The sequence below is a fragment of the Chaetodon auriga genome, chromosome 9 (genome assembly GCF_051107435.1).
Source record: "Chaetodon auriga isolate fChaAug3 chromosome 9, fChaAug3.hap1, whole genome shotgun sequence".
Lineage (NCBI taxonomy): Eukaryota > Metazoa > Chordata > Actinopteri > Chaetodontiformes > Chaetodontidae > Chaetodon > Chaetodon auriga.
The window spans coordinates 15,447,336-15,459,331 of NC_135082.1; the positions used below are offsets into that span (position 1 = coordinate 15,447,336).

At 43.6% G+C, this 11,996-nt stretch overlaps 1 protein-coding gene across 1 annotated transcript; it reads right to left on the reverse strand.

Moving 5' to 3' along the window:
• Nucleotides 1-1,633: 1,633 nt before the first annotated feature.
• Nucleotides 1,634-2,692, reverse strand: smim32 (small integral membrane protein 32). Its single transcript, XM_076739263.1, has 2 exons — nucleotides 2,558-2,692; nucleotides 1,634-2,145 (listed from the first exon to the last, which is right to left on the reverse strand). The coding sequence occupies exon 2, from the start codon at nucleotides 2,109-2,111 to the stop codon at nucleotides 1,770-1,772; it is 342 nt and encodes a 113-aa protein (XP_076595378.1). The 5' UTR covers nucleotides 2,112-2,145; nucleotides 2,558-2,692; the 3' UTR covers nucleotides 1,634-1,769.
• Between the last annotated feature and the right edge of the window lie 9,304 nt (nucleotides 2,693-11,996).

Here is an 11,996-nt window from a genome sequence, read left to right on the forward strand (position 1 = left end):
GCGCCACCAAGTGGTGGAAGGTGCCGCAGTGTCATCGGAACATGTGCAAGTACAGTATGTCATGCAAAGTTACCGCATCAGTACTGAAACAATAACGATGTTGCCTACTTTATTACCTGCTTTGCTCTTTACAGAGATTTCTTTGTATTTACAAATGCATGTATCGCATATCGCATTTAGGGGACAATAATACTAGGATACAAGGCAATTGCAGCAAATAATTGAATCAAGAAGGCGCATAGCTCATTCTTCTGAATATGCTGACAAAATCTTTCTTAGAGGACTGTCTTTCAAAACCAGCCTGTAGTTGTCGGCCATTATAAATCCAACACTCCAGGCAGATGTGGCCTTTGTCCCCCTCTTGCAACGTCTTATTTCAGCGTTTCTCGGATCCAGATAATAATTTTGATTACGCACCACAGACAATAATAATCACTGTGTTTAGCTCATCAGCAGAATTTCACATCTCAGATGAAGAATTCCGGGGTCACTGAGTGAACATCCAGAGGAATTCTCTGACTCCATTTCTCCTGGCTTAAGTCATTTTGGCATACATATGTCCACTACTTGAAGTCAGCGCAGTGCTTCTCTTATTTCTCAGGCGTATACACATGTGAACATACCCAACCACACACACACACACACACACACACACACACACACACACACACACACAAAGGAGCAGGATTACAGCGATAGGCTCATCTGTCTGTCTTGGTATGTGAGAGATGTTTTCCAACAACAAGATTGGAGAGGATTTGCGCATCACCGGTGGCACTGAAACCGACAACAGTTTGGTTTATCGCACAGGTCTCGTCATAAACTTTAGCCTCAGGTCTTCATTCTCCGGGATATTGGCGCTATAAATTCTGGGGGAAAGGTTAATTAAAAGTGAAAGTGCACGATATGGATGGCTGCCCAATGATACTCGTAAAAGCGCCTCTACGCACATGTGAAGTGATAAACAGTTGGCCCTTCACATCAGCAGCTGCAGCATCATCTTCAGCGTCGCCATTCATAAGCAGGTAAACAGAGGAAAAGACTTCAAAGTACATTTGAATATCTTTATGCGTATAGAGGCCTACAGTATGTCGTTTAATCACCATTTTACAGTGGACAAAGAAGGGGAAATTTTGTGTTGACTGAATCATTTCACAAGACAAGACATTTAAGTTACAGATATACAAAATATTTTATATACAAACTACTGTAGACTCTTCCTATGTTGGCATAAGTCATGTTTCCATAAATAATAGTCAAAAATGATTCATCTAATCGGTTCCCAGAGTGAAATACTGTGACTTTGAAGCCAAACCGCAGGTTCAAATTTGTAAGCAACGATTAATACAAGCTTGGGAATATACTGTAAAGGAATGAACTATTTGTTTCCAAAGTGCAGTGCGGGGGCCACATCGGGGGTTGCAGGGGATGATGGATTGCTTCACAAGTCATTCATTATTTACCAGAAAATACTGTATATGACTCACTAATCTGATCACAGGTTACACTGTTGCCCTCATGGGTGGAAGTGCTATCTGTTTTGGGATGGTGCTGTGGGCCCTGAAGTGAGATATGTGGGCAACATCTAGCATAATCGAGGCCCTGACTAATCATGTTAGGTTTTCTTGGGGATTCCAGGATATTTAGGCTTTCCAACGTGTCCAAGACAACTCACAAAGGCAACAACTTCATGTGTCCAGTACGTTGACCAGTTAAACCCCCACATGAGTCTCAACCAGAGTCCCAGAGATTTGTCCTTGTGGTCTAATTTATTTGTAAGAGGTCCGTGCCTCTCTCAGTGACCTATCGTATGGCATGGAGGCGAAGAAAGAGTTCCGGAGCTGGCAGTTGATGAAGAACACAATAAGCAGCACCAACAGGAACAACAGTAGGCACATGACTATGTAGGTGATCAGATCCGGTTTGTGGAGCTCGCCCTCCCGGAGCCCTCCTCCCCCTCGACCCGTGGTGGGTCTCAGAAGAGCGGCCACGCTCACCGAGCCGCCGTGGGAGGCGTTCAGGGAGGAGGGGCCGTGCGTGGAGGACTGGGCCATGAGCACCAGGTCGAAGTCTGGGGTGCCGGTGGAATTGAGGAGAATCTGTCTCAGCATGGCGCCCCGCGGACTCACCGGCTGCGTTGATCGGCTGGAGGTTGGAAAGACACGGAAAAGGTTATGCGGCGCACTGACCCTCTTATTGTGATGAAGCAACTCCGATAAAATGAAGAATCAGGAGCGATTCCTGTGTGGCAAATTTGGGAACAACCTTTAAGAATAGGACTATTAAAAATTCAGTGATCCCAAAATAAACCAATGTTTGACAATGTCACTGCTGAACTCCATGCAGTGACACAGATAATCTTTGATATATGTTCAAATCGGGACACAGAGGATACCAAAAGTGATGAGGAAATCACCGTGAAGTAGACTGGAGTCACTGTTCAGTTCAAACTATAGATTCCTAGAAATGCTAAAACCTTGTGATTTTCTTTTTGTGGAATCCCACAGCAACATTAAACAAACCACAGCACATGGTTTTAGTTGACAGAATCACTTACTTTGGTGTGCGCTGCGAAGAAATCCGCAGGTGAGCTGGAAAAGACAAAATCCCGGCTCCGCATTCCTCAGCGTCCCCGGCTCTGTCCGCACCAGCCCCGCCGAGGACGCACTGTGGGGACGCGGCGGGTCGATAGCCTCAAATGCGCGCCTACAGACCATATGTCGCTGACTGGGATATTAAAGCGACATCTCACGTCCCATTAAACCAAACAGATCAAATCAAACGTGTCAGCGCAGACCAGGGTCCCAGTGACAGAACACATTATCAATTCCACTTGTTGGTGTTTAAATCCAAATCGTCCTGTCACGCGTGTGGTTGAGCACACATTGCGTTATCGCAGGCTACTGTAGCGATATCCAAATGACATAGGGTCTGTCAGAGGTGGTGAAGTTCAGCGGCGATCGCTGGTGCGCACACATGTCTCCTTGTGCGTCGTGGTGCGCAGTAAAGCAAGATCGCCTTTGCCTGTGCGCACTGGGCACAGCTCTGCTTGTTCTTTTATCCAGTAAAGGGTCGATACGTGTTGGAAAGATGCTACTGACGGTCTGACCTTACGGGGTTATTGATTCAGTATGACTAAAAATGAGACGAAAGGAGGGATTAGTGAAGGACAAAACACAGCAGCACACCGGGTCGTGAGCACCTTCCCATCTTCCTCCTGGGTTGCGTGTGTATGACATAGCGGAGAGCGAGAGAGAGAGGGTGGGGGAGAGAGAGAGAGAGAGAGAGAGAGAGAGAGAGAGAGAGAGAGAGAGAGAGAGAGAATTGCAGATCAGGAGAGGGGAAGGAGGGCGCTGGAGGCACATCATCGGACAGGGATGCGTGTCAGCCTACTTTAAAGACAGAGTCACAAGCAAGAAGTCCCAACTATCTATCTATCTATCTATCTATCTATCTATCTATCTATCTATCTATCTATCTATCTATCTACCTACCTACAGTATCCCTCATTTTATCTTCAAAGTGATGAGAAAAAAGTTAGGTCAGAGTCATTCCTGGGCCCGTGTGGGGAATGTCTCACACGGGGGTGAGGAGAGAGCAGGAAAAGGTGTGAGATTGGTGAGTGTGTGTAAGAACTCATAGGGGTGATTAAATTTCAGAAAAGGTCTGCAGAGTCATGTATTGTCTGAGTCTTAGTGCCTGAGTACACAAAATTCTGGATAAACTGTCACTTCATTTCCTTCAGGAAAGACTTAAATGGCAACAAAATTGCTCTTGCGACTCACATGGCCCTGGTCTCTGTGTTCAGAACGTTAATGTGTTTGCTCTCTGCAAAACAGATTTGACATTGGTGCTAGACACTAAAAAACAAGGCGCTAAAGATGGAGATTGAAAGCCAGTTTGCTCTTACATGATGCTTCAGACATGAGCGTGCATACAAAAGGCCAGACCCTAAAAGCTCTGCCGATCTGTTTCATATTCATCTGCACCTGTTCTGTCACAATAGAGTGGCTGGCAGGCATAGAAGGCAAGGGCACAGGGACACACACACACAAACACACTCATTGCACCACTGTAAACCATCCCCATTGGAATAGACTTTGATGCCACATGCACATATATGCAAACAGGCAATGAAAAGTTTGAGGCAAACTAGTCAACAAATAACAGAAAAATACCTAGTAGTGACTTGGTGTCCCACATCAAATTTGTATTCAACAAGAAAGGGGATTACAGTGGACCAGAGTCTGGTACAATGTGCATGCCACATGGGAAATCCAAATACAGCCTAAAGCCTTGTTTACATACGTGGAGGGACAGCAGTAATTGTGACGGCTAAGGAGATTACTGTTTATTAGTGCTTTTTGGATGTGCCACTCGTTCCCTGCCTTGCGGGCTTGCTGCTATCCTCATCCCCATCATACATTCACACAGACACACACAGACATACACAGACACACACACACATTCACACAAATGTACAAATGCAGGACAGGCACAGCAGCAAATCCAAAGACACACACAAAGAAAAATCTGACCCATTTTGCCACAAACTGTGTGAGTGCCTTCAAGTGATGATGTTGTCTTGTTAAACCTGCAAATCTCCACTGCGAGGTTGCTAACGGACCCAGCTCACACATCATAACCAGGTGATGTGGTTAGGTTGAAAGCAAAAGGAAAAACAGGAAGGGAGGGAGAAGGGCTGCGATATGCCATGGCGTATACGGTGATTGATGCCTTGCTCTGTGACTAATTAGCTGTAACCCATGACAATGGAATTTTGATCAGGAGTGGTGAATTATAATTCTCCACCACGATGGACTTCACCTCCCCTCAAACTCCTTGATGCTGTCAACCGTCATGTCACACAAAACTGATCTATTTCCTTCTATGTCTTTGTTCACATGCTCTCCCTTTGTGTCCTACATGAACACACAAACTAACACAATGTGGACTCCGTCCGTCACTGGCTGCTTTTCATCTCCTCTTTAATTCCCTCATGTCTCCTTTCCTCTTCTCCGTTGTGTGGCCTGTTTCTTTCACTTCTCTTCGTGTCCTTTTCTTCCCTCCTTCTCCTTCCCTCTCTCTACATCCTTTCTTCCATCTTTTTCTATTTCTTAATCCTTTTAATCCATAAAAAAAACAGAGGGAAAGACAACTCATCCATGAAGCACAGAGAGCTCGAAAAGGAGATAAACAAGAAAAACCACAAATTTTTTGGATTTCTTTTTCTAAGTTTAATAATGTTGTTTTACAAGATGAAAAAAAGAGTCAGAGAAGTGCTTAAAAGAAGCTTAATGTTCCCACTGATGAGACATAACCAAAGCAAATGGCACACCATGCAAGTCAACGTGGATTATGTATGTGTAGCCTACACACACCAGCCACACCACCCTCTCTCTCATTTACACAAACACTGATAAAACACACAATGATACACACTCCTCTGCACTGTCAGCTAACAGGAGAATTGGGTCTGCTCAGGGCTCGTTATTTTATTACTCCTATTTTTCATTATTTCAAGCAGGGAAACGTTTTGGAAATCCCACACTCACAGTCTTCTGCCACTGTTCTACATCATTAAGTTTTAGTCACCACAAATTATGCCATTTCAAGTGCGGATGAAGTAAAGAGCACAAAGCACTAACAAAAGCGGGAGTAATCTGCACTCACAGCAGTGCTTTCTTCGGCCGTTATTGCTAATTCCTTTGAGAAAAAATTGCTTGAGTCCACTGAGTTTTGTTTATTTTTACTTCATGAAAGAGTAATATTGTTTTGTTGCTTTCCTCAGCATGAGCTCCACAGAGCAGTGGAATCATTTGCCGCACAGGCAGGAGTCCAACAGCTACCCAAATATACTGTCTATAGAGTCTATCATCTCTGCTTTTCATGGCCTCACTGGAAGGTTGGCACATTAAAAAAGAAGGTGGTACCCAAGCTCCAAAATCATTAAAAATCAACATATCTAATCAATGCTATCATCCCCTCTTTGCCTGCAAAGACAGACGCACATACAGACACGCACGTACACATAGCATCTGATAACAGTGATACTCCCAGACAGACTCTCCAGACTAAAACACACAAAAGCCAGAGAGAGACAGATTATGAGAACATTGGTGTGGGTCCAGACGCTCCAGCACTGCACACACACACACACACACACACACACACAAACACACTCACAGGAGACATTTGACATGAATAAACCACAAGCAGCCACATACACACACTGCTACACACTTACATAAACAGGAGCAGACTGAGAAAGAGAGAGAACACACGCAGTCACACTTTCACACATACAGTGTGCAAGCTAAAGCATGCTCCAGTCACTTCAAACACACACACACACACACACACACACACACACACACACACGTTACACAATGCAGTCAATAGGATCACTAATGGCTACACAAGCAGCTCGGACTCCTTTATCTCTTATGTCAATTCAATTCCATTTTCTGTCTGACTGATTTCCAACAAGAATCTTAAACAAAAAATGACACACAATGTCTCCCCCTCTCTCATTTTCTGTAATTGTCTTCATTTTCTTTTAACCATCTCCTCTTTAACCTCTGTGGAAAAATCAACCGGCAAAATAGGATTTCTCCCTGCCAGCGCATCAAACGCCCCCATTGGCAGAAATCAGACACTCTACAATTAGTCACTTGATTATCTCGCCAGAACACCAAATGCTGCTTCAGGCATAAAGGGAGAGGCATTTACTTTCGCTTGCAGTAAAAATGACAAATGGATACTCAAAGTGAGCAGCAGCTGTCATGTCACCACTGAAACACACACACACACACACACACACACACACACACACACAGAGAGAGAGAGAGAGAGAGAGAGAGAGAGAGAGAGAGAGAGAGAGAGAGAGAGAGAGAGAGAACTACCACTACATGATAAATTCAACATACAGTAAATATGCACCTTACATTCCTTCAAATATTCTGTGAGGCTTAGATATATTTGAGAGTGCAGCGTATTGGTGTTGGAATTCTGTTTGAAGTAAAAGTCCTGCACTGAAAACGTTATTTATATGAGCCAAAGTAGGTATCAGGAATGAAGTATTAGAAGTAAAGGTACTCAGTTAGATTACTATTGCTCCATTGCATTGATGTAAAAGCAGAATTTTGCAGATGAAGTTGGTAAATTTTAATTATTTCGTATAGGACTGAAACCAATAATTATTTTCATTATCAGTTAATCTGTTGATTATTTTGTTTTAATATCTATGAAACGTTTTTGCATGAAAAATGACTTAAATGATGATCAAACTAGTTGCTCAGCTGTTGGGCAGTTTATCATGTTTGATAAGCTAAATGCAGTGAAGGAAAAAGTGCAATATTTCCCTCTGAACTGTAGTAGAGTTGCATGAAAAGAAAAGACATGAAGTAAAAGTACAGAAAAATACACAGGAAAAGGAAACCAAAGCATTTCTGTCTACAGTCTCAAGTCTACAGTGGAATTACAGTAAAATGAACATAATACAACAGACGATTTCACATTTTTTGTAAGTCTGACACATTTTGCCATTGTACATTTTGATTTATACTCTGTTTTATTACAGTAAAGGATCAAATCTGCATTTTATTTTACTATTTACACAGCATAGGCACAGATCTCAGTGCAGGTCAAGTAGCCTCTCAGCTCAATAGCAAACAAAGCAGACTCAGCCAGTTAAGGCCACCAGGGAATTTCAAATGTGAGCTTGAGAACACTAAAAGAAACTATAAAAAGGGAGCAGAGATGCTGAGGCTCAGCTCGGTCCTCTTTTACCTTCTTTTTCATCTGCAATTCAAATGTGAATAATTTCGGGTTGGTTATGTTCAGGATCATTGAAAGGTTTTTGGGAGGGAAGGGAGGGAGGCAAGGGAGGGAGGGGGGAGGGCCCCAACGTAAGTGGGTGCATGTCTGATAGTAGGGAGGGTGTTTGTGAGAGCAGAGACTCACCCTGGAAGCCTAGATATGTAAAGCATGATGAAATGGATGGAGAGGGAGGGCAGGACGAGGTGTGTAGTAGAAGAAAGGGGGAGTGGGGAGCAAAAGGAGGAGATCAAGTGGGAAATAACAGAACCAGTGCTCCATATAAGACATCATCTCTGATCCCACCATGAGTATGTGTATGTTCGTAGTGTTGAGTTCTGCTGCCTGGAGCCTAAATCTGGATGAGGAGAGGAAGGGGAGACAGAGAGAAACAGCCAATTACTCAGTAATGTCCCCTTTCCAGTGTTGCTAAACCACCTGTGATTCAGACAAAACCAGTGACACATCAAACGTGAAAGGAAAAGAAAAGAAAACAGCAACGGTACAAAGACAAACGGAAAGTGACACAGAAGAAAATAGCTGCTGAGACAGACAGAAACAAACAGCCGATTAAAAAAAGATGGAGAATCAAACAGAAAATAGGATGGTGAGTGAGTGATTGAGAGAGGGTGAATGTAAAAAAAAAAAACAGTGCCCAACATAGAGCAGAACAAAGGCAAAGAAAGGAAAAGTGAGTCAGAAGATGAATGGTGGTGTAACAGCTATGGCTAGCCCATAAAAGGGAAACTATGTTGTAGGTACATAAATACACTGAGGGGAAATGTTGGTGTATATGACAAGCTGCAGCGCTGGGATTGTTATAAACATAACTTCCTCTCTATGTCTCACTCATTTTCCTTTCATACTCACACACGGCTCTTACAAAGAATGCGTAGGAGAATATTTGCAGTCCAGGAAACGTTGTAACAGTTCCTGTGTTGCATTCCACACCCATTATTCACTGCTGTCAGTAATACCGAGATAAAGATTGAGCAATGGTTATAAGGATGCCAGTGGTGATGCTGTAAGTCTGGAGCAATGAGCCAAATGCTGCTGATGGTGGTGATGATGATGATGATGATGATGATGATGACGCCTGCTGTCAGATTCTCTGTATTTGTACATTGGGATGAGTGGATTTTTTTCTACCCATGTTATTCAACTGGCTTCCATCGTAAAAGTAACTATAAGGGCATCCTCTGTGTTTTCACATGCTCCGATGATCATTACATTTTCTTTGAAATTCACAGGGCTGTTGAAGTATTGAAAAATGCCGAGAAATATTCAGACATATGCTGTGATGTGACATTTTGAAGTTTTGTTGGTTATGTGTTACAATGGTAGTTGCAAAGTTCAGGTATTGAGACGCTGCAGGGCGAGTAGAAAGTATTCTCTAAAATCTGCAGATACAATACAGAAAGCAGCTGTGTTTTCATTGTGATGACAGTGATGATGATGATTTCTGGGAGAAAAAGTCATCCCATGAGATAGACGCACACCTGACACGTCTGTCTTGTTTGTGTGTGTGTCTGTTTCATGCTCTGCACTTGCAATTATGAGTGCAATCATGGCTGCGTATACTCCCATTCCTCAGCTCAACCTCGAGGGCCGGTTGAGCCACCTGGAGGGCTTGTCAGGGAGTTGCCATATCAATCCTCCATCCATCTCGATTCAGCGGGCTGTGGCTTTGAGGAATTGGTAAACACTTGGCGAGTGTTTTCTTCTCATAGCCCCTCCAATAGCCCCTTCCTGCTCCACTCCATCAGCCCTCTGACTACTTCAGAAATTAGATATTGGCATTTTACCATTGATGAGGAGTCTTAAAAAAGTCTCAGTGCTATGGATTTGTGATTTTTTTTCACAGGCTGTCATGTCAGAGAAGTGAGAAATTGGTTTGGGGGCAGGTTAGACGATAGTCCTATGAGTGAGTGCGATACAGGCTGCATTTTGAGTATGACAGCTTTATGCTGTACAATCGACTTTTAGTTTAAGAAGTTTGTCCTGATCAGATCCTCTCCAGAGGGCTTTCATCTAATGAGATTCTGCAATGAGAAACTGAGATGGCTCAAGAAAGAGATTGATGCCTCGGATGGGAGCTGTATCCGTGTATGAGTGCATGCAAAAATGATGAACGACACATAATCGTCTGCAGAGACTTTTGAGTTTAAGCCCGCTTCTGTGTTAATGCCTCCATTAATACGTGAGTGTAAGCTTTTGTTTGTTTGTGTTCAAACAAGTTAGCAGTCACTGTTTAAATGGGAGCACTTATGACAGTCTGGTGTGTGAGTGTGCATGCATATGTGAGTATTCACGCCTCAGTGAGTGTGTAATGTGTGTAGATTTCTGGCAGAGAGGGGGCATTTGAGCCCACCTACGTGTGTGTTCAAGCTTCTAATAATATACAAGGAAGGGTAAGCTGCTGTTTATGTGTGTTTATACAAGCAAGTAAGCATATTTTTTTATATGCGTGCGTGCTGCTAAGTTTGCCTCCCGAGGGGGCTTCCAGGCAGTAGGCGGGAGGCACGTTGGAGAGGGAGTCTAATCTCTCCTCCAAATCCCTGGAATCCCCGTCTTTCAGAAGCAGGAGGTTACATCGCTCACTACTGTGCCAGGAGAGACAGAAACAGAGAAAGACAGATGGAGGAGGCAAGGGGGATCGAGAGAGAGGGAGGATGGAGAGGAGCAGAGAGGGAGGAGAGAGGGAGGGCAGGCTGGAAACACTTCCATGCCTTGGGCCTCTGGGACAAATTACACCAGAGAAGGGATGTCAGTAATACTGTGTTTCTCTAACACATACACTCACACACACACACACACACACACACAAGGATCCTATGCAAGCACACAAGCACAGGTCACACACAGCCGGTCATGGACACATACGCTTCCATAAAATTTTATCTTTTGATTAAAACAGATAAAACACAAACACATGTAAAACACACACGCACAGAGTGTATCATTGAGTCACGCCCTTGAGGCCAAAACTCAAATGAAGTCAGAGGGAGAGCGCTCAAGGAAATCAGATATCAGATATTTCCTGTGAACTTCCAAAAGCACATCTCCCCTGGACTGACTTTGTTGCTATGGAGATAGTCCAGTAAGGATCCTGTGTGCCGTGTGTGTATGTGTGTGTGTGTGTGTGTGTGTGTGTGTGTGTGTGTGTGTGTGCTGTACAGCATTTCTCGGGTTGAATAAAGTCTTCTTTCTTTTGAGACAGTGTTTTGGCATTTCTGCTTTATTGGCCTGCATATATAGTGCAGCAGGGAGTGATGGGGAGGAGAGAGGAAGAGTGGAGGAAACAGAAGGAGGACAGAATGTGACAAAGGTTATAAACCAGACTCCGCAAAGTGATGAGGAAAGGATGCTCCTCTGAGTTTACCCAAGCCTGTAATTGTGATTATTGTAGAGCGTGTGCTTAAAGCTGTGCCTGCCGACGTTTGATCTAAAAATATGAGCACGCATCTCACAACCGGAATTATTATGTGGGTGTATAGACTCATGACATCCTGGAGTGCGTAGTTCATGTTGACAAATCTTCTTCACCAACTAACACTTGGGTGCAAAATCCCAAACTTTATTTTGAACAGTAGCATTTCATGTGTGAGCTCATCCAGAGAAAGCAGGACTCACAGATGAAGGCTGACCCTAATGTAGAGACAGATTTTCTTCACCACCCACGTACATCACCAACACTCATAAAGGGGAAGAAAAGCCAGCGTTTGCACAGTTTGAAGGGCCACATTACATGTAGGTATTAAATGTATTGTATTTAGGATCCTCTCCGGCTCAATGCCACCCGAGACGCGCTACCTGCAGCTGTCATGAGCTGCCATCGACGTATGAACTTGCCGATCATCATCATCAAAAGCAACATTAATGGAAAACAGTTTTTAATCAAACCATCTCTGCTATTGAAGTGAAACTTTTAAATAAACTCTCACAAAACGAAATTGCACTGAAAACGGGGACATCTTTAATCCAACGACTCTTGTCATATTTAAAGAAGGCCATGTAAGGCAAGTTTTAGACACAGCTTTACAGGGTTTATTGGCCTTTGCACAATGACAGACTTGACAATAAAAGGAGGTCTTTCAGTGACAGCCTGAAACAATGCAGACAGAGTGGAGTAACTGAGGTCTGATAAACATCTGGACATATGTTGAGCAGAGTGTTTA

What these genes read in the sequence shown, in the direction of transcription:
- smim32 (XM_076739263.1), bottom strand. Translation starts at nt 2,111, where the DNA reads ATGCTGAGACAGATTCTCCTCAATTCCACCGGCACCCCAGACTTCGAC.